This window comes from Primulina eburnea, chromosome 18, assembly GCF_022965805.1.
Source record: "Primulina eburnea isolate SZY01 chromosome 18, ASM2296580v1, whole genome shotgun sequence".
In the NCBI taxonomy this organism is placed as follows: Eukaryota; Viridiplantae; Streptophyta; class Magnoliopsida; order Lamiales; family Gesneriaceae; genus Primulina; species Primulina eburnea.
Genome location: NC_133118.1, coordinates 31,837,284 through 31,862,138, shown reverse-complemented (window position 1 = coordinate 31,862,138; position 24,855 = coordinate 31,837,284). Strand labels below are relative to the sequence as shown.

The following is a 24,855-nucleotide window of genomic DNA, read 5'->3' as shown; positions in this document are numbered from 1 at the left end:
TTGATCTATACTTTTAGTTAAAAGTAATTTTTTCCAGAGTTGGACCAAATCGAAGACTCGTCTTATAAAATTGATATGTGAGACGGTCTCATATAAGTTTTTGTCTTAAATAATTGGATTTAACATATAATTAGTAAATTAATTTCACAAATTACAACATTATTACACTTAGATTATTTTGGACCATATCAAATTTTTTTACAACAAAAACTCATCCTTACAACTTATATTATTGCGTACAATAATTTATATGGTGAGATAAGTGACTCGAATCACGTAATTTAATCCATGTCCACTGATTTTCTTATAATATATGATATTATCTTTGTTTTTTTTTCTTATGTATAATGTTTGTATAAAAATTTGCAAAAAAATCATATACAACTCATTATATAACATTGAATACATGCAAAAACTCCTGTAAGAACTTTTTAATGGTCAATTTTGTGATACGGGTCTTCGACTTGATCAGGACCATGAGAAAATATTAATTTTCATGTAAAAATATTATTTTTATTGTAAATATAAACTAGATCAAATAATATAGATATATAATAATGTCTGATACGAAACATACTCTTGTATCTATCTTTTGACAAAAATTTATATGAGACGATCTCAAATATCGTATTTTGTGAGATAAATCTATTATTTGAGTTATTAAAAAAAAATATTACCTTTTATGTTAGTAATATTATTTTTTGTTGTGAATATCGATAGAGTTGACTCTGCTTCTATTCGAAAGGTTGGATCGAACTATCCGATAACAACGCGGCCCCACCGGGGAATTTCTCACGTCCGTATTCTTTTCTAAGTGGACATCCTACTGTCGTTTCACCGCACGTCCCGCTATCGTACGCGCGTTCTTGTTGGAGCAGAGTGAAACATGCCTACTCAATTACGCATCCTGTATACTGTAATTCTTGCTATTGGACGAAAACCCTCTCCCCTTTTCTTCCCGGGGAAGAAAGGATTAAATTGCTAGATTCTTCTTACAGAAGATGCCTCGCAATTCTTCTAGAAAAGCCACCGAAATCTCACCCTCTGCCAATTCATCCGATATGCTTCGCGCCGGTGGGTTATCTTTTTTTTTTCTCTGAATTGAGATTTCTTATTACTTCTGGTCGGTTTTTGTGTTTTTGACGATTTGTTTTGATGTTATGAGGCTTGATTATTGATCGGTCGTTGTTGACACAGTCAAAGTTACGATCTTTGTTATTAGTTTGATGAATTTACTTGAGACCCATGTTCTGTTTGAATTGCTTTTGTTGATTGAGTGAAGATTAAGCTGATTAGCTAGGAACTTCAGATGGAGTGGATTTTATTCTTCGGTACTGGGAGGAAAGCTGTAGATAGTTCATACTTTGGATGTAGTGTTTTTTTGGACATCCGTCAAAGCCTATTTGGATGTCCTAGTTCTTTATTGTCGGTTTTTTAGGTTGAATATGATGTTATTTGTCAACCTTAGATTTTATGAGATTTTTATTGGAGAACTGGGTTAGTTAGTTTGAAGTGCCAGTGTGATTTAGTTTACAAAAAATAATTTGATTGGTCGTTAAGATCCCATCATTGTGCGGTTCTTTGGTTTAGTTCCACTGAAAAGGCTCCCTTGATCCTCATCATAGAATCAAAAGGCATCTGTGTATCTAAAAAAAGGCATCTATGTACTAATGAGCTAATGGTTTAGTCGAGAATTCTAATAGATTATCGGTTTTTTCAAACTAACCTTCAACCAGAAAGTTCCATCCCAAATGAACCCAGAAGCCACACACACACCACACACATTGTTTTATTCTCGACCAGATATTACATTTAAAAATTACACACCTGCATCATATTTTTTGTGTTTGATTTAAAAGTGTTTGCTTTAAAAATGCTTCACTGAGTAGAATGCCTTTTCCCCCAGCTTCTGGTAAGGCAGCAACTAAAGAGCTGGAGCGAATTGATCATCTCTTCTACTCATATGCTAGAAATTCCTCTGGTTTGATTGAGTAAGCATCCTTTTGTAGTTGTGATAAAATCTTATACTTGGCTTTGTAAGCTCTACTATTCTTATTTATCTGGAGATAAGTTTATTATTCAAATCAAGACACCAAAAATGTGTGTTACCGTGTCATTTTTAATCTTGAAACTGCATGAAGAAGATATTGGGGATTTTTTTCCGTCTTTTACTCTGATGTGATTTGTTTGCTGCATTCATTGAGGTGTTAAGAATAGTTATGTTGGAATCACATAGCAGTTTTTCTTTTTCTTTTTACTTTTGTTTTTGAGTTTTTCTGATGTACCTAAAGTTGCTCGACTTTGTCAAATTTCATTGTGTAGTCCCGAGGGAATTGAGTCACTCTGCTCAGATTTGGAAGTTGATCATATGGATGTGCGAATTTTGATGTTTGCTTGGTGAGTTCCATAGTCATATTCTTCTGTCCAATGTTGCCATCCTCTGTTCTTTAAATTGACTGTTGTGCTCATGGTACTAGGAAAATGCAAGCGGAGAAACAAGGGTACTTCACCTTGGTATGAATGCATATTTACTTAAGTATCCTTAGTACAGGAAGTAATGGCTCTAATGAATTACATAATCTGAGGATATTTCAACTTTCAAATTATTCAACATTCTTTGGGATAAACTAAACTATATTTCGGGTTCAGGGTCACTGTGTTTTAATCTGCTGTTTAGTAGTTTTTTTCATGTTCGTCTTTCTTGTCAGTTCTGTTGTGTCAGCGTATGGTCGGGGGTAGGGGAAGATGAAATTTTTTGAAGTCTCGTTCGGACTCATGAAAAATTGTCAATTCTTTTCTTGTAACCACTCTTACCTCTGTATGTTTCTCATGCAAACATGTCATCTTTTTCAAAAAATTTACCAACTTGAAAATGTCTCCCCATGGAATATCTTCTTTAGGATGAGTGGCGGAGAGGCCTTAAAGCATTGAGAGCTGACACAACAATTAAATTGAAGAAGGCGCTACTGGATCTTGAGAGAGAGGTATGATCTTTTAGTTTTTGGAACTTCCAGGGTGTTAAATGAACATTTGAGTTCCAGTGTGGTTTTTGAATCTGGGCACATGCTGATCTGATGTTTGAATTGCGTACTCATGTCTAGAACTGAGAAGTTTTGTGTTTTTCTCGTCACAAGGTTGGACGGCCTCCAAACTTTGTGGATTTCTACTCTTTTGCTTTTAGATATTGCTTGACTGGTAAGTTTACATGGACTTTACTTCATGGCGCTAATTCTTTTGGAAGCTATGGTTTTTTTCCTCCCCCTTATTAGTTTTCATTCTATGTTCTTCCAGAGGAGAAGCAGAAAAGCATCGACATCGAAAGTATTTGTGTACTGTTGGATCTTGTCCTAGGATCACATTTTCAGCCTCAAGTGGATGCACTTATTCAATATCTAAAGGTTCAGAGTTTTGATGTTTTGTACTTTAGTTTTGATTGAACAATGCATAACTTTATTAGCCCTCAAGTTATGAGCCCCGATGAGAATAAACAAAACAGAAACATAAATATTTGTTAGCATTGCATGGTTTTTTTCTTAAATAAAAATGCAGAAGACAGTAAGTCATTTATGCAATTGCTATTATCACATATGCAAGAGATACTTATTCTTTAAGCCTGCTTATGGTTGATTGCAGATACAAATTGATTACATGGTTATCAACATGGATCAGTGGATGGGGTTCTATCGGTTTTGTAATGAAGTAATGGTGCTTCTTCTTAATTGAATAGCAAATATTTAACCTCTTTATATAAACAATAAAACTTTTGTTGACCCCTTCAAATTGTATCTTCCTCTTTGTATGATCAATTCCAGTTATCCCCTTTCCCCGTAGTAGCTGTATCTCATCTGTGTCAGAGACTTCACTGATGTACAAACACTTGTCATTGATGATCTTTTAACAGATAAGCTTCCCAGATCTTGACAATTATGATCCAGAACTCGCATGGCCCTTGATCCTGGACAATTTTGTTGAGTGGACGAGATCCAATCTTAGCTGAGTGGAGGTCGAGTCTGTTTCCTGTGGCCATACTAGTAATCAAGATACTATCCTCTTACAGTGTCCTTGATGCATGCATGTTACAGCATTATGGTGTTCACCGTGGTAAGAACGATTGAATAGCTGGAGTTTTTTATGGATATGTTCAGAGGCATCTTCATTTATTCAGTTATTTAATTTGCTATTTCTTCCTTTTCACTATGTCATTAATTATAAACACAAAGTACTTTTAATGTTTCTACATTCATCTCCTGTCTCCCTGTAATGAATGACATTCTCAACTTGTATCTATAAAATTACTTATAAGTTGACGTATTTCTCCAAGATTTCATGTCTTGTCAAAGTTCATCTTGTTGCTTCCCCTTTTCAAGTTAAACTGGAGATTATACACGTGGAATAGATATGTCATTATCATCATATATTCGATGCTACATCTTGTGCTGAAGATGAACGGGGTTAAGTGATCGGTCGAAGCTGTGGGATGTATCCATGTCCTTTGAATTGGTCTAATGTTTTGAGAGCTTTGAAAATGTATTATATTGGCAGTCTAATTTTTCTAATTTGCTAAAATACTACTTTCATGGTATAAAATTGAGTAGGTTTTTTGTGAGACGCTTTCAAGAATCTTTATCTATGAGACATGTCAATCCTACCGATATTCACAATAAAATGTAACACTCTTAACATAAAAAGTAATATTTTTCTATGAATGATCTAAATAAGAGACCTGTCTCACAAAATACGGTTCATGAGACTGTTTTACACAAGCTTTTGTCAATAAAATTTGAAATATAAAGTTTTCGATATTTTATAACATATTAGATATAGTCAGCCACACGCAAACTTTGCGTTATATTTAGTATAAGAGTAGGTCTTATGTGAGATCGTCTCACAGATCATAATCTGTGAGACGAGTCAACTTTACTCATATTCACAATAAAAAGTAATACTCTTAGCATAAAAAATAATATTTTTTCATGAGTGATCTAAATAAAAGATTCATCTCACAAATATGATCTGTGAGATCGTTTTACATAAGTTTTTGCTTTAGTATAATTATTGATGGTTCGTTGCAAGTGTTTTATTTTTCGTCAAAATGAAATAGAAAAAAAAGAAGAAGATGCTGAAAAGACGATATAAAAGATGAGATTTGGTGATGGTGAAGGAGATGATTTGATTGAGTGAGAGGCAAGTGGATTTTAAATATGCCAACGCCTTTTTCTTTTTGAAGGTGAAAAGTTTGTTGACAAAATAAATCTATTTTGTGTTAAATCAAGAAAAGTTTTCGTAATTAAAGGGAAAGCATATGATCAACTTTGTGTTATGATTGTTTTTATAGGCACTTGATATTGTATTTTAAAAAAAAAAAATCTATCTATTAGATATCTAATCATTTAGTCATTTTTAATTTACAAATTGAACTTTATAATTATTTATCGCAATAATTTTTTTTTTTAATAGATCATCTCAAGACCGTGTGAACCACATACACAACTTTGGTCTTATAGGTTTATATTCATGAGATGAGTCTATTTAGTTTATACTTAACATGAAAACCAATATTTTTGAGAGTTGGATTGGATTTAGGATCTATCTTACGAAATTAGCTCATGGGACAGTTTCACAAATTTTTTTTGTATGTAATATATATATAGTATTTGAAATTAAAAGTTATTTTTTAAATTTTGAATTTAATCATAGTTTTTAATTTCATGTTATGATTATGTGGTAGAAATATTTATATTTTTTATGTTAAATGTGATAAATTATATAAATATTCAAAATTGTAGATAAAGATAAAAAATATTTTATTGAGATATGATAGTTATAGATAAACAAAAATGGATTAAAACAGGTTCTATGATATTTTATGATTAAATAAAGATGAAATACTTTGTAATTTTTTAAGGATATTTTTTTATTTGAGTGGGTCTTATGTGAGATCTTTCCACAGATCTTAATCTGTGAGACGGATCAACCCTATCCATATTCTCAATAAAAAATAGAGTGAGTCTCATGTGAGATGTCTCACGGATTTTAATCTGTGAGATGTCTCACGGAGGCTTAACCCGACGGATATTCACAATAAAAAGTAATACTCTTATCATAAAAAGTAATACTTTTTCATGTATGAACCAAATAAGAGATCCGTCTCACAAATACGACTCGAGAGACCGTTTCACACAAGTTTAGACTTTAACTTGTGTGTTATCGTAGTAATCTAGCCTTCTCGGGTTTAGACTCAATTCTATTCCTTAAAAAGGCTTTAACTTGTGTGTTATCAACTTTCAAAGTGAATTTCTTTGCAAGTAGAAATAATGGCCATTTTTCAAAGGCCCTTTTTACTGCATAAAATTCCTTTTCGTTGATGTGCCATCTTATGGCTTCTGCATCTGAGAATAACCCACTACAATATCTGCATGGTTGTTCTCCATCTGGTGTGAGCTTGGTTAGTACTGCAGCCCACCAATGATCACTGGCATCGATATATAATACCAGATCATCCTCGTCTTGAGGAATAGCCATCTTTGGAAGATTTTTGCAAACCTTCTTCAAATGGATAAGTCCTTTTGTGTGTTCTTCTGTCCATATAAATCTAGCATCTTTTTTCAACAATGGACTGAACACTTTCCTGTGTTTTGCTAGGTTTTTGATAAACATCCCAGCAAAATTAACAACCCCTAAAAAACTTTGAAGTTGCTTCTTGTCTTTGAGATTCTCTGGAAAATTCTGCACCTTTTCCACTATGTGTTCTTGCAGAATTATTCCTGACTCATCGATTTCAATTCCGAGGAATTCAATCTTTCTTGTAGCAATGACTGCTTTCTTTTCCGATAAAACCAGTCCTTCTTTTTTACAAACATTAGAGAAAATCTCCAAATGTTTAACATGTTCATTCATATCTTTAGATGCTATTAAAACATCGTCGATGTAAACAAACATAAACTTAAAATAATCTTTAAAAAGATTATCCATTTTTCTTTGGAATATCTGTGGTGAATTAGCCAATCCCATTGGTAATACCTCCCAGATATAATGTCCTTGTGGTGTGGAGAAAGCTGTGAATTTCTTGCTTTCTTCCTGCATCCGAATCTGATAGAATCCGGACTTGCAATCAAACTTAGAGAATATCTTGGCGTTGCGTATGCAACTAATCAAGTGTTCTCTACTAGGTATAAAATACCCATCAAATTCCAGAATCTTATTAATTTCTTGATAATTAATAACTAATCTGGGTTTCCCTCGTTTAATCTCACCATGATTTCTTACCAGAAAACCTGGACTGCTATATGGTGATATACCTGCTTTGATTAATCCAAGGTCCAAATGTTCCTTGATTATAATCTGCATATCCCTCTGATCAATGATGTTCATTGGGATGGGTTTACAACGGACAAATTCATACTCTTTGCCTTCCTTGATCTTAAGGCAGGCCCTGAGTTGATTTCTGTCCCACCATGCCAAGGGATCTTCGTTATAATTTTCTTTGATCCTCTTCTTGACATCTTCCAGTGATACCTTAGATTCAAACTCTACTTCATTTGTATGTAGAGTTATCTTAAGGCATTCTATATCTTCTGGTTGGAGTTTCTTATCTGCTCTTAACTGGAGCATTGTTTCTCCAAACCGTCTTGAATCTTTCATTTTCGGGTTCAGAAGTTTTCCTGAATCACCACGCTTGCTGCGAAACTGGATTGGCAATTTTCTGTAAAAATGCCTCCCTAAGTCTCTGGACTATGATTTTGTGAGCACATGGTGTTGTGAACACTAATCTTCTAGTCTCATTTTCTTGTGTATAGGACTTGAACATTTGTAGGAAATTATTTCCTAACAATATGTCAGCTCCTGTATCATGAAAATAAATTGGTGGTGTCTTCACCTTATACCAAGGTGTTTGTCCAGCACCGCCAATCATGATTTCAGTCATCTTAATCCCTTTACATAAGATTAAGATTCTTCTGGAAAAATCTCTTCCAGCAATCTTGGGTAATTCTTCTTCCAAATTATTTGGAAAAACTCCTCGTTTTGCTGTACAGATTCCAGCACCTGAATCAATATAAGCAGCAAAGTATTCTGCCTTATATTGTTCATATAACATTCCTATTGGAATGTATATGGAGAATGGACTTGTGGTCATTGGATTTTCCACATTTTATCCTCTGCCATAAACTCCATTCCAAACTCTAGACGTTTCCAAGGTTTGTGTTCCTCGAGAAACTCTAATCCAAGAATCAGTCGATCTGATTCTTTACCTGGAATCCCTTGGATCTGGACTTCCAATTCTCCGATATTAATCAGTCCTTGGTAAGTTCCTATCGTAGGTTGTTCCAAATAGTATATTGAATTACACGGAAATTGATTCCTTTGTTTTGTAATATCAAATACTATTTCTACCTCCTTCCAACCTTCTGGGCATCTGAGCTTTCCTATTGTAAGAAAACTTTTCAGCTCCTGTTGGGTTTCTATGACAGGCCTTTTATCCCATCTACAACTTGTAATTCTATCTCCTTGAAAAGATAGTCTTCTTGATTCCAATCTAAGACTTTGATTCCTCTGTAGAATCGGTTTGTCTTGGATTTGGATATCTGTTTCCTGTATTAAAGGAAACTCGACTTTTTCTGGATAAATTGCCTGCGCAACTTTTCCGAATATTTCAGGGATTTCAATAAACTCATTTCTAATAAACAATTCAGAATGATGTGTATTAGATAGAGCATATGAAATTTGATAAGTAATAGAGTAGGGTCTATTACCTTCTTTCATCAACCTTTTTTCCTTGAAGTTCTGATGCAATGTCAAGGCTCGGCTGAAATCCCGATCTGCCAGGTTGTAGGCTATCCTTGGATAGATTACTCCTACAATCTTTCCTGCACAGAGGTTTCCTGAGATGGTTCCCAGTACTGAATCTTGTAGATTCCCTATTCTTTTATCGCATATGGCAATATCGATTGGTGAATCTATCCCTTCTTTAAAAGTAGCCTTTATCATAATTTGGATTGCTCCGATATGAATCCAGGACATGGTCCTTGCTACTTCTATCTTGAGTTTTTGTAATTCCTCCTTGATTTCTTCGGAAGGAATTAACTGCATCTCCATTCTATTTCCTGTGAGTTCCATCGGGATTGCCATTTCCTTCCGAGAAACTTTATAGATTAGATGATGCTTTCTGTTTCTTAGGCCAAGACTTCCTAAGAACTTTTCTACCTGTCCTGCGGAGAAACCTTGGTATCTCTGTAGACTTGGATTTTCTCTCATGATTCTTTGAACCATGTTATGAGATATAGTTGTCTGGCTGAAAAACCCAGACAAATCTTCATGTGTTTCGTGTCGAAACACCTCGTCTTCAGTCAGATTCCGATTCTGTTCCATCAGATTCTTCCTGACTTAAGACTTCCTCTTCTTCATATATACTTTCGTCTGAGGTAATGTCCTCAAATCGGTATACTTGAATAAGATCCTGGTAATAAACTGCATCTTCTATATCCGGAGTCGGGTCGAAGCGTTTAATACCTCTTTTTTCATTTTCTGGACAGTTGGTCGAGATATGACCTCTTGCTCCACATGTCCAGCAATTGCAGTCCTTGAAACTTTCATTGGCCCTAGTATGAGCTCTTCTGAAAGTTTTCTTGGTAGGTGTTCTTCCTGTGCTTCGAGATGAACTCGATGCCTGGGATGATATCCTACTTCTTGATGGTCTGCTTCTTTGTCCAGATTTATAAGATCTGGCTTTCTGTCTAGACCATACAGTTCTTGGTTTCCAAGAACTTCTCCCACTTCGTGCATAAGGATGAGTCCTAAAGCTTTTCCTTTTATGCTTCTGTGGTTTACTTCCAATAATTGTTGGAAGATCATTTTCTTTACAACACAAAGGAGTTCTTTTGTTGATACCCCGTAAGCGTTTGTAATTCTTTTGTAATGCTGCCATATGGCACCATTCTGCCAGTTTTTCTTTAAGGAAAGAGGCTCTTCTTGCCAACGTATCTGGATTACCAGGTACGTATTCCCTTATTAGCATTTCTCTCCAAGGGCTCGGCATTTTTGCGAAGAAAAGCTGCATAGCTATATCCTCTTCGACTCCTGAATTCCATCTGTATTTAGTGAATAACATAATGTATTCATCCACCAAACATATGTCATGTAATTCAAGACTATACAGAGCTTGAGTGTATTTCTTCTTCTTCTCTGTATCTTGACTGTTGAAATAGTCTACCCCTATAAAGTGTGCTTTAAATAGGGTAGCCATTTTTCCAGCGATCTCACTAAGAGATTCCCCAACTAGAACTGACTCTTTCATGTCTGATGAAGTCATGTCCCAAGCAATTTTTACTGATCCCATAAGACTCATTTCCAAAAGTTTAATGAATCCTTCTTTGTTGAGATCAAGTGTTCCTGCTGCAATCCTCATAGCAGATGTCCAGTCGTCTATGAGATCTTCTCTGTTTTTGAAGTCTAATACATCAAGGTTAAGCATAACCCCGTAAGGATGTATAGGATCTAAAACAGTTTTCCCATAGGGTGTTTGGTGCAAAGGAATTTGAGTTCTCCTTGCCCTTGTTCCCGCTGAGTGTGATCCTCCACCAGTATGGAAATCAGTCTGAGATTCTCTCATATTTACATTATGAGATCCCATACTTTCCCTTAGTGGTTCCTGAGAAGATGACCAGGTTATTGCAGGTGGTGTTTCACCTACTGCTGTATTCATCTTTAGATCTACTACTTTGAGATTTGCGAAAGATTCCGCAAGTTCTTGTAGATCCTCCAAACCAATCCTTTCTAAAGTTGTCATCAGATGAATTTCTTTTCTGAGACAGACTTGATTAGATTGATCATCTTTTCTTCTTCAGTCAAAGGTTTTGACACCACTCTGGCCTTCCCTTGTTGATGTAACAAAGGTTCAGTGCCAAAAGATGGTGGTAACCATCCTCCTGAAGTTCTTCTACTAGAACTTGGTTGTTGTTCTAGTTTCTGAATTCTTGTTTGAATATCCTTTATTAATCCCAGAATTTCTTCTTGGGTTTCAAGGATTTTCTCAACTCGTTGCGGTACAAAATACAGCATATTGCCATAATTTTGGACTGTCTTTTGAATTTCTCTAAGATCTAAAGAGAGCTTAGAGGAGTCTGGAACTATCTCCAGAAACTTATTATTTTGTATCATAAGTTTACCTGAGATTTTACCTGAGGGTGCAGTAGCTTCCCTTCGTAAATCTGCTGTCTATACAGATCCATTGTTCTCTGAAGAATTTCTTCTGAGTAGATCTTGAAGTATGTTTTTACGGTTCTTTAGACCTTGTAAACGCATACCTTTTGTGCCGAGTTCAGTGAAGCATGTACTTCGCTGTAATTCTTGCTCTAATTGAATTATTTCTAGCGAAATAAGTTCAATTTCGAACTGGATGGTAGTTCCTGACATGTTTAACAGATCAATGAAGATCTGGTTTTTTCGGCCTGTAAGGGTCTACCTTTTGTGTATGCAAGGTTTTGCAAACACTGCTATCTTTTATCAGGAGATAAATTTCCTTTGTTCTCCTGTTTCTGATATCTAACAATAGTTAGATAAACTTGTGTATATTCCAAAATATTGGAATAGTTCTTGTAAATTATTTTTCTCGAACTAAAGTTCGGATTCATAATTTTCGAAATTCTCCTTCTCATACATTTAGTTGCTAGTAATAATAAAATTTTTGTGTTTGAAATAAATCAACCATGCTCTGATACCATTTTCGAAAGCGCGGGATCAATTTAATTAAAATAGGGAATAAGGGTAATATGGGTATTAGGATAAGCCATTTCTCTCTCCAGGGAGTTGAGACTAAAGTGGGTTTGATTGGGGACTGTCCTCCAATTCTCCCTAAATTTGTCGTGTCGTGGAATAAGATATCGTTTTGTGAAATTTGATTAAACATGTCGGCTCAATCTCATGTTTTTATCATGCAATCTTCTTTGGTCGTTGTGTTACTACTTTAGTCCGAGGTGAAGCATGCTTGTCATGATTGAAATGGAAAATTATGTATAATTACATATTTTACATATATAGAGGTTGTTTTTGTTTTGTTGTTGATTTTTCGGAAGTTTTATTTAAAAATTGGCAAAAATTTATATGAGGTCTCACATGTTGTATTTTGTGAGACAAATATCTTATTTTGATTGTCTATGAAAAAATATTATTTTTTTGTGCTAAGGCATAGTTTTGGTACATGGGATAAGAGAATGATTGATAAATAATCCTCCTTATCCCATGTGTGGGGACCCGGACGCTAATCAAGTTCTTAATCATCATTGGGACTAATTAATCAATTAAAACAGGGTCTAAATTTTTTTTTTAAAATGCGGAACGTAGTGACATACAACATATATACATATCAGTATATAAAATACAAATCCTGTATTTCAACATTTATTCAAACTAGGGTTTAAAACTAAAGTCAAGTGTTTAACCCTACATCTAGTCCAAGTCCGGTGCCACCACTCTAATCACGATCTAGCTCTTCATCTCCTGGACCCTGATCCTGTCCCACCTGTTGTCAAGTACACATACAGACAAGACAACAGCCGGATAACTCCGGTGAGAATAAATCCCAGTATAAATCAACGAAACATGCAATCATATAAACAAATATAAAGCATGTAATCAGGTAACAGAATATGTAACAAATCTGAAACATAATCAATATCATGCTGTCGACAATACTCGTAGATCTACAATTCAGACTAGACTCAATCCTAGTCTAGGGATCCCGGTTTCCAGATGTGGTATTCCTATATCGAATTCCGTAAAGGATGGAACCATAATCTCTATTACTCGATATAACCAGTGCCCTGGTATTCCTATATCGAATTCCGTAATAGAAGAATTCCACTACCCTTTACTCGATATAACCAAATATGGTGTTCCTATATCGAATTCCGTAATAGATTCCATTACTCGATATAACCAAACATCCAGTGTCCTGACCTAACCGTCAAGGACTGTAGTTCTATCGCTAGCATCCTATCTTGTGACATCGTGCAATGTGCCGTGGCGATACCACCACTATCCGGCACTTCTGTCACAAGATAACTCGTCTAATACCTGTCATCTAAATTCAAGAGAACAAGTACATTAATCAATGTAATGCAAATATCCATGCAATAAAATAAAGTATGTGATTTAGGGAAACCCAAGTCTAAACCGACTCAAGTCCATCTCCCAATACCACATTGACTTATACCTTTCTTTCGTCGGTGTCTGGCTCAGTCGAATCCTGAACTCACAGCCTGTCTGGCAATGACAATATCAATAATCTCATATCAATATACCGTCCAAATCAATAACAATCTGATCAATCTGGACTTAATTCAAAATCAACGGTATAACGGTACAATTTCAATATCCCCGTCAATACCAAGTCAACAGATAATAGTTACAATCCATAACTCATATCCAATACAATCCGTAATCCCGTCACAATTCAAATCTGTCCGGTATAAATCACTATACCCCAGAAAATTCATAACAATTTCATAATCAGTCCGTTTCTTAATCTGACCTCGATTCTACGATGTCTAATATGTCAAGAACATCATATATGAATTCCATTCAATTCTGACAATATCATAATTCTAAATCATGTCAAAACGTAGTAAAACTTACGTCCAGTTGTAGCCTACGTTGCCAGGAACTCAATACCGAAGTCGGATTCAAAATCAGATGGACGGATTGAAATATAAAGGCGTAAGGATTTCGCAAACCTCCCCTGAGCTTTCCTATTCTTTTCCTACTAATTTCGAAGGAAAGAACGGTTTATATATATCCTTGCATGCATGCTAAGAGGTGGCTCATTTTCCGCGCAACACGCAACACCGCGGGTGCGGTCGTTGCTGCGCCGCGGGTGCGGTCCTGCACCGCGGGTGCGGTCTTGTAAGCACCGCGGGTGCGGTCACCCCACGGCAATCCTATCCCTTTTTCATCATCTACACCGCGGTTGCTGTGTCGTAGGGACCGCGGGTGCGGTCTTGGTTCGCACCAAAAATCCCTACTTTCATTTTAAATACTCTTTTCGGTATCCCGATTGGTCCATTCATAATCACATGACATTATAAATCAATCAACGTCAATTACAGTGATTAATTTCCGGGCATTACACCATGTTTAGTACCTTTTTAAAAAGAATGATAATATCATGGACCCTTAATAAATAATTTTTTAGAAGGATAAAATATCCCTAATAGAAGGTGTGATAATTTTAATTTAATGATAAAATACACTACAAATGACTTAATTACCCTCAATTTATAAATGATTTTTTTATAAATCTATGCTAGTAGGTAGAAATTAAAATCAAATAAATATTTTATTTATTTTTATATATTATATAATATGATAATTATATAAATGAATTCGAGATAATTATATAAATAATTTTTATAAATCTAAATAAAATTATTAGTATCACTCGATTAACTTTAAAAATTGATATTTGACTTGAATCAAAAAATCAAGAGCTCAATTATCATATTATATAATATATAAAATTAAGTAAAAATAAATAAATCATGCAAGTACTATCGGCACATGAACAAATAAAAAATATGAACTCAAGCAACAACTTTGAAATTATAAAATTTATTATGATGAGGTTAATTTTGTCATTACAATTTAATATATAAATTTAATCACTCTTATTAAAAGCATACCAAACATTAAATATAATATCATACATCTTATTTATCCTTAACTTATCCTTATATTATATATCACATGTTTATCCTATCATGTGTACCAAACTATACCTAAGAGTATTATTTTTTTATTATAAATATCGGTAAGATTGACCCGTCTCACAGATAAAGATTCGTGAGACCGTCTCACAAGAGAACTACTTTTAAACATATATATGTTAAGGTTAATTTTAGAAAATAACCCATTATAGAGATCAGCTCATGTAAAATTTTAAAATTATTATAATAATCATAATAAAAAAAAATTGTTAACAACAAATACCATGTTAAATATCCCTCGTACAAATTTGCAAGGCACAACTTGATACCCTTAAAAAATGAATGAAACTTGGCTCATTTCAAGATTCAAGCCCTCTAGTTCGTTTAAGATTCATTACTCGAAGGCGAAGACTCGGGTAAAGGGCTTCGGCTTCTGCTTAGACTGTCGTTGATGGTCGTCGCGGGGGGCGGAGAGCATGAAGAAGAAGGTGATGAACAGTGAGATGAGTTTGAGAACCTGTTTGAATGGCTTCTGAGTTTCTTTTTCTCAACTTCACATTGCTTGTCTTCTATTCTGTGGTGGCTTACTTTTGTTGTATTCAAGTTCACTGGAATTATGCATTGGCATAACAAACCTGTACAATAAAGTATTCTTAGCACATAGTTGAAGACATCAGCAACCAAATACATGTCATGTAAATGCAGCTAGAGGTGCAGGTGAAACGAGTCACCATGGAAACCAAGAGTCAGATGCTCTACGAAGACGACTCGATCAGACTCGGATCGTTTTTGTTTTTAATCATGTTATCGAAATTAATAACACATCCTTCTCTTTCAGATATGCCTGTTTTAACAACCAGAATTATGTTATCTACCATCCTATCTTTTGTTACCAACCTACTTTCTAGTGGTGGTACCTAAAAATCCAACACTTTAATTAATCATAGACTCTTGGTGGAGACCATCAGATTGCTACTCAAGTCTAATTCTAGTGGTATTACTTGGATGAAAACAGCTTAACAGAAGCAGTCATCCCTTTCAACCAAACATAAAGAAAGCTGAAAAACATTGAATTTTTAGTTACCGATTCGGGCGAGGCGATTTATCCAATTTGGGATGGGATTCCCAGTGAGTTTGATGCAAGCATCATTGCAGAAATGGTTGCAATTCTTGGTGATCAAGTTGTATGCATCTCCTCTGTATTTTTCTGCAAGCTTCTCCATAATTCCCCTCACTTGCGCCTCATTCAAATCAGTCCATCCTATCAGAATAGATTTCCTAAATGTGAATCCATCGCATCTTTTTGGCTCTCCTTCAAATATTCCAGTTGTGGGATACTCATGGGCTCCAAATGCATACTCGTATCCATGAACTACAAATTTAAAATGAAAAAAATATGGAAATTAAATAAAGAAATCCCATTTCAAGAATTTAAACAAAGCATTCAAAACTTGTCCTTTCTGTCGAATTATATAAATTTAAATTTGTTCATTCAAAACTTGACTTTCTTTTATATCTTTGTGCAGAATAACTCCAATGTAGATCTGATTCATCGCTACACTAGAACAATCAAAATTCCAAACTTGGAAAAATAGTTTCAAAGATTATTTTAAAAAAGAAAACCAACCTTCAACAGCAGAATGGTAAGCCCCCAGCCCAAGCCAATAAGCATATCCATTGATAGAGGTAAGATCATACACATTCAAATGCACCGGCACCGACCCCGCGCCACTTTTTATCAAACTTTTACAGCATAACATGGCAATACCGAAAGAATTCCCGACTCCCAATCCAAACTATCGACTACCCTTCTGATATCGTCCCTTCAGTATCAAGATATCACTCAAAACCAGGACTTTCAAGAAAATAGGACTAGAATTCTTGAAACTTGGCCAGCTGAGTCATGTCCAGCGGCGAACAGTCACGACTCACGATTGAGCTTATTGAAAAAGATCCGTGATTTGTAGAAAAAGAAAGGAAACAGATGGCCCCAATGATTTGATGAAAAATTAGTTAAAAAGGGATCCAAGATTGGTTGGAATGTGAGCTGGTTTGGTTTCAAGTAATTTAAATTTTTGAAAAAAAAAATTTATTCAGGGGAAAAGTAACGTACACTCATAATGAGGTGCAGTAGTAGTAGGGGGATTGTGGGATGGAATATTATAATCAGATTTTATTGGTCCATTGAATTAGATTACAAGTAGAATGGAATGATGATGTGATTTTTCTTTTTAGAAATTTTATAAAAACTCTGGTGAGACGATTTTAATAGTCAATTTTGTAAAAATATATTTCAATTTAGGTCACTTTTCATGAAAATATTATATTTTATTATAAATATGTGCAGTGTCGGCTTATCTCATAGATAAAAATTCGTAAAATCTTCACACAAAAGATATGCTCTAAGAATTTATATATTTTATCTTTATTCGAAAACATTAAGGCAAATCAACATTAAGTACAAAATTGATCAAATAAAGGTGATGTATTTGTGTATAGGAGGATGATTCTACGCACGACTACGTCTGAAGTGTTACTCTCGATATTTTTTAATACTATGATCGATTGATTATCTTATATTAAAACTCATCCTATAGAGCATTGATGATTGCTGTTAGTAGCTCCTATTTATTAGTTTTAAAGTAAAACTCAGAAACAAAATTTTAATTTCAAGTTGGGCCTGATTGTTGTTATGGGCTCATATCCTCAACAATTTTAGGGCCTTATTGTTATTATGGGCTCATATCCTCAACAATTTTAGGGCCTGACTCATTCCCCAAGTCCCAGCTCTAGTCTGGCATTGATTGGCAGACAGTAAAAAATTCAGGTAGTGTGTTGCTTTCTTGTCCGAAATGTTGGGGGATGAAGATGAGAATAATTCTTAGCGGGAAGACTGTTTTGAATCGGATCACATCTTCCAGCCGGCCGTTTTGCTCCTCCGCCCGTGGGAACAAGTCCACCGCGAAAAGCGGCGGCGCCGGTGACGATGGGTCTTCGTCTTCGTGGAGCCAGTACGATGAGCAATATAAAGCCCTAAATAACCTCGACTTCATGACCGCAGCCAAAATTCTCTTCAGCGATCCTCCGAAAAAGAAGAAGTTTGGGTATGTCATTTTGTTTTACAGCTGATGTTCTAGTTCCAAAGATTTTGGTCAGGCATTTTGTCGAACAGTTTGGTTTCATTATGTTTGGAGTTGATTAAAAGTTTTCTTTTTTAAAAAAAAATCTGATGGTTTACAGGTTGGATTTTCATCTCGTGCAGCTTTTCTTTGCCTGCATGCCGTCATTGGGTACCTAAGTTTACACTGCCTAAAGTATCATTTTTTACTACGTTACAAAATTTTATGTTGGAATTCTTTTGTCTGATTTTTTATGGTCATTATGTTTTCATATATCAGCTGTGTATCTCGTGGCACAGTATGCTCGCAGTGAAATGAAGAAAATGGACGCGGTAAAGTTTTTTCCGGTGCTGAATTCTTGTTACAGCCGACTAAGCCGTCCATTGTCAAAATAATTCTCATAAAAATAGTTCCAAGCTCCCTCGCCCTTAGTCACTTGAATTGCTCGATCGAAGTTTGCTTCAATTGGATGATTCTTATCGTGAATCCTCCCCTGACTGAACTAGATATCAGTAGGAGGAGAAAATTCATAGATTGGATATATGATGTTCAAATATAAACTTTACTTGTATGATTTTTTTTTTTTAATTTTTAAAAATAACCTTTTATTTTTTGTGTGCTTTTTTGAGATAAATTTGCATGTGAGGGGTGAATTTAAGCGATTCAACACACAATATTTAATCCATTGACTTCTAACATGGAGCTTGAGTTGCTTAAATTTGTATCATTACTATAAGTTAGAAGTTTTAGTGCTACATATGCTTGATCCTACTATCCAATATTGAAGTCAGGATTATCGGTTAATGTTGGATTATTTGGCTGCGTGACAGCAATCAAAACGCGACTGTAATATAGATATTCGAGCTGCACCTCACTATAAGATTTCAGATTCATATAACATATCCTCTGTTCTTACCCTGGAGCTATCAAAAGCTTATTGATGCATTGATTTTGTATATGATTAAGAGTTACGTTAGTAGCCGGGAGAACATGTAATATGACACTTGGTCTATTTTTTATTTGCTCTCATATGAATATGTGATGAGGTGTTTCTCACGGGGAGATTCCTGGATTATGTTAGGAACTAGAGCTAAAGAAACAAGCCGAGTTTGAAGCAAAAGCAAAAGAAATGGAGCTTAAGGCTGCGGAAGAAAAGGCAGCAGCAGCATCTGATCCAACGATCGTAGAGGTAAAAGAGAGACTAGCTAAACTAGAAGAGACGATGAAGGAAATTGTAGCGGGATCAAAGAGACAATCCGGCGATCCTGTAAAAGAAGGCCAGGGGGGCCTTAATGAGAAAAGGCCAACTGTTCAGACCAAACCAGACAACATCCTACATGGTTTGGAAGGCAAGATTTCAGGAGAAAGTGCAACACCCTCAAGTGAAAAGAAAATGCATGGGATTGCGCCAGTTACTCAGGCGTCGCAGGATACTAAGAAGGCAGCATGAACAGATAAACCTCCGAGGATGCCAAGAACTGAAAAGATCACCATTGTAGTACCTTTTTTTTTGGCTTAATCCCGGTTTCTGCAGCCATTACAGCGCCATTCTTTACTTTCCATATAACTTTGAACAGTATTTGCATTTCAAAAGAATTCATCAGATTCAAACGGCACTTAGATTCAATAAACCTAGTTTTACAATAAATAATCACCGTTACGGCGTATACAGTTCAGAGAAGAGTTCCGCATTTTCGAATATATTGTTCAAATCGCTTATGAATTAATGTGCATCTTGGAGGCTGATTCAATAAGCACTAACATATTCATGTCAATATTTTTTGCGGAATTTTTTAAAATAAAATTTATATTCTAAAGAAGTCTCAAAGCTGATCATGGCTTGAGTTCTTGAAATACATTGCATAAAATTGCAAGTGGAGTCGAGTTGTGTCCCATATTATCATACTGGATTTTGACCTACCTGCGTGGGATCATAAAAACACTAGAGGAACACATTTTCCAAGTCTCCCTTTTATTAATGTGGCTTGCCCCCATGATATCAACCCCACATATCACCAATTAATTTCCAACCATTTTTTGTCTCAAAATTATTTTTTATGAAAAAAATCCAACAAGCATACCTATACATACAATTGGTGTATATATGTCCATCATGCATGCATGACTATACAAATCAATTGAATCAAATATTAAAAAAAAATTAACATTCTAAATCGATAAACAATTTTATTTAAAAATTATTCCATCGCATACGATGAAATTTCAGTCTCTAAATCCATGAACTCAACTCACAAGAACTTCTCAAGTACTATTTAGTCGAACACAGCCAAATAATAATTTTGGAATATAACATAAACATGTGTATTATATGTTATATAATAGAATAATTAAGAGAAAACATACTTAATTTTTTTTAAAAAAAAAAAAAAAGAGTTGCCGACTCTCGTTGCAACAGTCACCAAATGATGTAGACTTCTCCCGTCGATAGTCTATTTCTTGAAGTGCAAGCGGGGTCACGAAATGTGTCATCAAGGGCAAATTATGTGTGTACATATACATTGAATGATTCATTAGAAAAATATTATGTTTTTTTTTAATATTAAATCGTACGAAATAATGGGTGACTTTTAAACTAAATCCAAAACATCATAAGATTCGAATATCTGTCTGAAAACAAATTTATCATAAAAACAAAGTAGAGAGAGCTAGGGTCCATTTCATGTTTGGAATTGTTCTTGGACTTGAAACTTATTTAAAATTCAATAAGTGCCAAAATCATACACTATTCACCACGGCATCGTATAATTAATTAAAAATATCACTATGGTTTATATTTTATACAAGTGATCGTGTGATATCTAGTGAAAAGAACATTTAATTTAATTTAAACTTTTGAAAGGAGATGTTGATGGAGTGATTGACTCATTTGAAGAATTATTAAAAGTATATATATTTAGAATAAATTTGAGAAAATTGCATTTTCCGTCTTATATTTTTGTTTCTCGGTCAGTTTGGTCGGAGTTTTAGTATTGTATCTTTCGATTTTATACAATTTTAATTTTTTTTCCATAAGAGTGGTAATGTGACACTACGTCGATGCCAGTTTAGCGTATTGTCGACGCCATCTTAAAAAATATAAAAAGCGCGAAAAAAAAAAGATTGCTTTATAGGAAAGCAATGGTAAAGGCGACTTCTGAAAATGTATTTGAATATAATCTTTATCGTGAAAAACAAATTAATTGTGTAAAATGAAAGATGATTACTGGTAAAAGTTACAGGTTTCCTTACTAAAGTTGAGGAAACAAAGTTCATTCGGAGTTCATATGGAATTTGCTGATCTACACAGACATAATCCTCCGCAAATGTAATGAAAATGAAAATTTCTGATGTAATTACACGAATTTTTCTAATTTCTCATAAAGAAATGAATATAAAAGATTACTCAAACAGAAAGAAAAAATTGTACCAAGGCAAATATGAAATAAGCAAAAATAAAATAAAATTATTTCAGAGTTTCAGAGATAAGTCCAGATTCTTCATGTCTTCTTGATTACCACGACTTTTCAGCTGAGAATTAGCGTCGCTCCTGAGTCCTCCAGTTGCATCCACCGCTGCCGGATAAAACCTCCGACCACCGTCAAACCTCGCCGCTCCACCACCGGACGACTGCCCCACTTGATTATGATGATTTCTGAACCAGCCCTGGTTGAACGGAGAGGACAAAACGGTACTCGGTTTATGTATCATAGAATGAACCTGAATACCTAGAGACCTGCTGTACGATCCATGCAGAGGGAGAGAAGCCATGCTTGGGTAGCGGAGCTCCGCCATGTCCCTGTGTTGGAAGTACGCGCCGCCGCAGTACCGCTGCCCCCTCTTCGCGATAGTCCTCTCACGCTTGTGGGCGTTCTGGTGGCCCCCGAGAGCCTGCGAGCTGTAGAATTTCCTACTGCAGTAGTTGCATGAAAACACTCTGGGCTCCGATTCATGCAACATCGAATCGTGTGGCTGGATACTTGTTCGGAAAAGGGTGAGTTCCGGATTCGAAGCTGTTTGATCTGCAAAATCCTTGGTTGAGAGGTTCAGATCAAATTCAAGATCAGGATTCTTGTTCTCTTTCTGTGTTTGAATTTCTTCCTCCATTTTTTTGAAAAATTTTGTTTCAATCTCTGGTGGGCTGTGAGCTGATTCGTGTAATAATAGGCATGATGGCGAATTTATGGTCGATGATTAGGAGGCTTGAATCTTGGTGCCTCCATTAATGGAGGGTTTTAGTTTGAAGTTTGTCTTTTGTTTTTCACTTCGGAGGATTAGAAAATATTGGAAAAGTTGTTTGTCGATCGATTAGGAAAATAGGAAATTTAATAATACAATTAAACGTCCATGTGTACGATTACCGTGTCCGTAATTAATAATCGTTTTTAAGAATGCTAAATCACGGTTTCGCCTTGTATACTTGCTTGTTTCGCTTTCTCGTTTTCAAATTTTAGTTTTAGTCTACTTCAATGTAGAACCGATGCGATGCGATACTGCATCCGCACGTTTTGTTGAAAAATTACTGACAGTGAGTTTGAAAAAAATTAAAAGTGCGATTTCAAATCCGTAGATTTAGAATTCTGTTATGGCTGTTTGATTAATGTTATTTAAGTAGAGTATGTCTCTTTTGAGACGGTCTCACGAATATTTATTTGTGAGACGGATCAACCTTACCGATATTCACAATAAAAAAGTATATTTTTTCATAAATGATCCATGAGACCGTCTCACACAATTTTTTGTCATTTAAGAATGAGATTTGATAGTTAAATTAATAATATTTGATATTTAAAAAATATCTTATTTATTTTTTTTAAATCTCTTTCTTATTAATAATTCACATATTTTTTATACATGATATACAAGAAAATTAATTTATAATATAAGAAAAATATATATCTTTTATTGAATAAATTTTTTAATGGTGGAAAAAAAGTTCATCAAAAGAAAACTGAGATAAAATCATCAAATTATGATAAATTATGTTTTTATTATTAAAAAATAATCGAAAATCATAAGAAAAAGAAAATAATATACATAACTTTTAGAGTATATAATTTTTTTTTAAATGTTTTCCAAATAAATTTTTTTTTTCCAATTATATAGTGTCGTATTAGCACCCTCAAATAAAATAAAAAAAAAAACTAAAATGATACAAATTGAAATTGATAACATAAAGAATCAAAATCACAAATTGACATAATTAATTCTAAAACTAAAAATGCAGTTTTCTTAATACCAAAATTGCAAAAGGTTGAAATTCAAGTTGGTCTAAATTTGCAATTCTCCGGGCATATTTTTAAGCTGTACATGAATCATATTATAAATCGTTTTAAATAGTAAATAACATAAATTTACTATATAGTTTGGATAAGATCGATTCAGAAGTAACTACGTTAGGTCTTATATTAAGTACAATGGCATGAAATTATTGATATGGTGGGACTCCCAACCAGGAGAAATGCATGTGTCCATGTACCAATTACCATAACTTTTCATTCAAACTCTCGTAGAGGACAAGAGCACTTGCTGCTTTACCAAAGGACTATAGCTAGTAGTGATTGTGCAACTCAAATATTTTAAACAGCACAACAGCTCAAGCACCACGATTCGATCGCTCTACCAAACATGGACAATTATTGTACCCAACAATCTCCCTCCCAATAATTGTACTCTTTGCAATCAATGTGAATCGAACATGTGATCTTGGCTCTTATATATAAATATGTAAATTTTTATATATTGGGCGTCTCTTGTTAGGCGAATATTCATGCAAACATCTTGGAAGAATTTAATGTTTTTCACAAGATGTCCAATAGGGAGAAATGCATGTGTTCATGTACCAATGACCGTAACTCTGTATCCAAACTCTGAATATATATATGTATATAATTTTGATATGTTGAACGTTTGTTGTTAGACGAATGTTTGTTCGAACATCTTGAAAAAATGTCTTGGTTTTCATAAGATGTTTGCGTGAATATATCGGGACGCCTATGAGTATCCGACAATATACGTCCATGATAACTTAACTCTATATATAAATATAAATAAATATAAGCACACAAACGTTACCCCTCTGCAGATGGGAATCAACCCTATTTATTAAGCATGTTTTTCTTTGTCACGCACATTGCAAATTATCAGCATCTTTATAATATTTATTGCAAAATGAGTTTCACCATTTTTGTGAATTGTCTTTTTCGTTTTTTTGTATTAAAAATAGACATTAAATGATATAATTGCACTTCCTCTTGTGAAAAATCTAAAAAAAGCAAAAAACATTGAATAGGTCTCTTGCGAGACTGTCTCACAAATCTTTATATGTGAGAAGGCTCAACCCTACCGATATTCACAATAAAAAGTAATATTTTTTTTATTGATGACCCAAATAAAATATATGTCTCACAAAATACAACTCGTGAAACCGTCTCACACAAGTTTTTGCCAAAAACATTTAACTTTCTTGGAAACAAATTGGTTTTTACATGAAATTTACTTCTACACTGAGGATTTTATTTATTTATTTATTTATTTTTTGAATTTCTATAAGGGTACTGATGCTATTTGCCCAACATTAATAAATATTAAAAGGGGTAATTATAAATTAGAAAAAAAAAAGATTTAAGGAATGAGATTTGACCAAATTGAATAAATTCAAAGGGGCTAATTAAATTTGATTTTTAAATGATTGATTTAGTTCATGTATTACCCACTCCAATTGTCGTGAACCTAAACGGTTCACATATATGGCATTACGCGTAAGAAACTTATGAATAATTTAAATTGTTTACTTATGTAAATATACATTCAAATTTGAGAATAAATTTAGAAATTTGCATAGAATTAATATCACTTAGGAGTTAGGAGTAAACCACTAAACTTGATTTGACCAAAATGCATTGCTGAATCACCGAGGGTGGATCGGTTAGCTATTCTGATACTTAGGTAGTATTGGGACGTCTCTTAATTTTGGTGATAACAAATTATGACTTATTGTATTATGTTAAAGTATCTTTATACGTATTACAGGCACACGACTG

General features: G+C 34.4%; 4 protein-coding genes across 5 annotated transcripts; 2 read left to right on the top strand and 2 right to left on the bottom strand.

The window, feature by feature from the left end:
- The first annotated feature begins 856 nt into the window (after nt 1-856).
- On the top strand, nt 857-4,330 carry LOC140819986 (uncharacterized). 2 transcript variants are annotated; one of them, XM_073180278.1, is made up of 10 exons: nt 860-1,000; nt 1,035-1,074; nt 1,907-1,991; nt 2,323-2,397; nt 2,478-2,514; nt 2,901-2,984; nt 3,135-3,195; nt 3,292-3,398; nt 3,634-3,699; nt 3,902-4,330. In XM_073180278.1, the coding sequence occupies exons 2-10, from the start codon at nt 1,062-1,064 to the stop codon at nt 3,995-3,997; spliced, it is 624 nt and encodes a 207-aa protein (XP_073036379.1). In that variant the 5' UTR covers nt 860-1,000; nt 1,035-1,061; the 3' UTR covers nt 3,998-4,330. The 2 variants fall into 2 exon arrangements, with proteins under 2 accessions (XP_073036377.1, XP_073036379.1); XM_073180276.1 differs by having other exon boundaries at nt 857-1,074.
- A 10,589-nt stretch (nt 4,331-14,919) lies between these two features.
- On the bottom strand, nt 14,920-16,801 carry LOC140819644 (deSI-like protein At4g17486). Its single transcript, XM_073179811.1, has 3 exons — nt 16,324-16,801; nt 15,781-16,068; nt 14,920-15,331 (listed from the first exon to the last, which is right to left on the bottom strand). Exons 1-3 carry the CDS (start codon nt 16,454-16,456, stop codon nt 15,081-15,083), a joined length of 672 nt encoding a protein of 223 aa, XP_073035912.1. The 5' UTR covers nt 16,457-16,801; the 3' UTR covers nt 14,920-15,080.
- A 681-nt stretch (nt 16,802-17,482) lies between these two features.
- On the top strand, nt 17,483-19,487 carry LOC140819446 (uncharacterized). The gene is made up of 4 exons (XM_073179540.1): nt 17,483-17,800; nt 17,937-17,986; nt 18,095-18,147; nt 18,897-19,487. The coding sequence occupies exons 1-4, from the start codon at nt 17,559-17,561 to the stop codon at nt 19,263-19,265; spliced, it is 714 nt and encodes a 237-aa protein (XP_073035641.1). The 5' UTR covers nt 17,483-17,558; the 3' UTR covers nt 19,266-19,487.
- A 1,657-nt stretch (nt 19,488-21,144) lies between these two features.
- LOC140819277 (zinc finger protein 1-like) lies at nt 21,145-22,006 on the bottom strand (the record flags this gene model as incomplete). The annotated part of the gene is made up of 1 exon (XM_073179284.1): nt 21,145-22,006. A coding segment is annotated over one exon (723 nt), but the record flags the coding sequence as incomplete, so codon positions are not given.
- Nucleotides 22,007-24,855: the final 2,849 nt, after the last annotated feature.

Coding starts and splice junctions, on each gene's coding strand:
- LOC140819446 (XM_073179540.1), top strand. CDS start 17,559: ATGAAGATGAGAATAATTCTTAGCGGGAAGACTGTTTTGAATCGGATC. Junction 17,801..17,936: donor CCGAAAAAGAAGAAGTTTGG/GTATGTCATTTT, acceptor GATGGTTTACAG/GTTGGATTTTCATCTCGTGC. Junction 18,148..18,896: donor AAATGAAGAAAATGGACGCG/GTAAAGTTTTTT, acceptor GGATTATGTTAG/GAACTAGAGCTAAAGAAACA.
- LOC140819986 (XM_073180276.1), top strand. CDS start 1,002: ATGCCTCGCAATTCTTCTAGAAAAGCCACCGAAATCTCACCCTCTGCC. Junction 1,075..1,906: donor ATCCGATATGCTTCGCGCCG/GTGGGTTATCTT, acceptor CTTTTCCCCCAG/CTTCTGGTAAGGCAGCAACT. Junction 2,515..2,900: donor AACAAGGGTACTTCACCTTG/GTATGAATGCAT, acceptor TATCTTCTTTAG/GATGAGTGGCGGAGAGGCCT.
- LOC140819644 (XM_073179811.1), bottom strand. CDS start 16,456: ATGTTATGCTGTAAAAGTTTGATAAAAAGTGGCGCGGGGTCGGTGCCG. Junction 16,069..16,323: donor TTACCATTCTGCTGTTGAAG/GTTGGTTTTCTT, acceptor TTAAATTTGTAG/TTCATGGATACGAGTATGCA. Junction 15,332..15,780: donor AAATCGCCTCGCCCGAATCG/GTAACTAAAAAT, acceptor TTTATTGTACAG/GTTTGTTATGCCAATGCATA.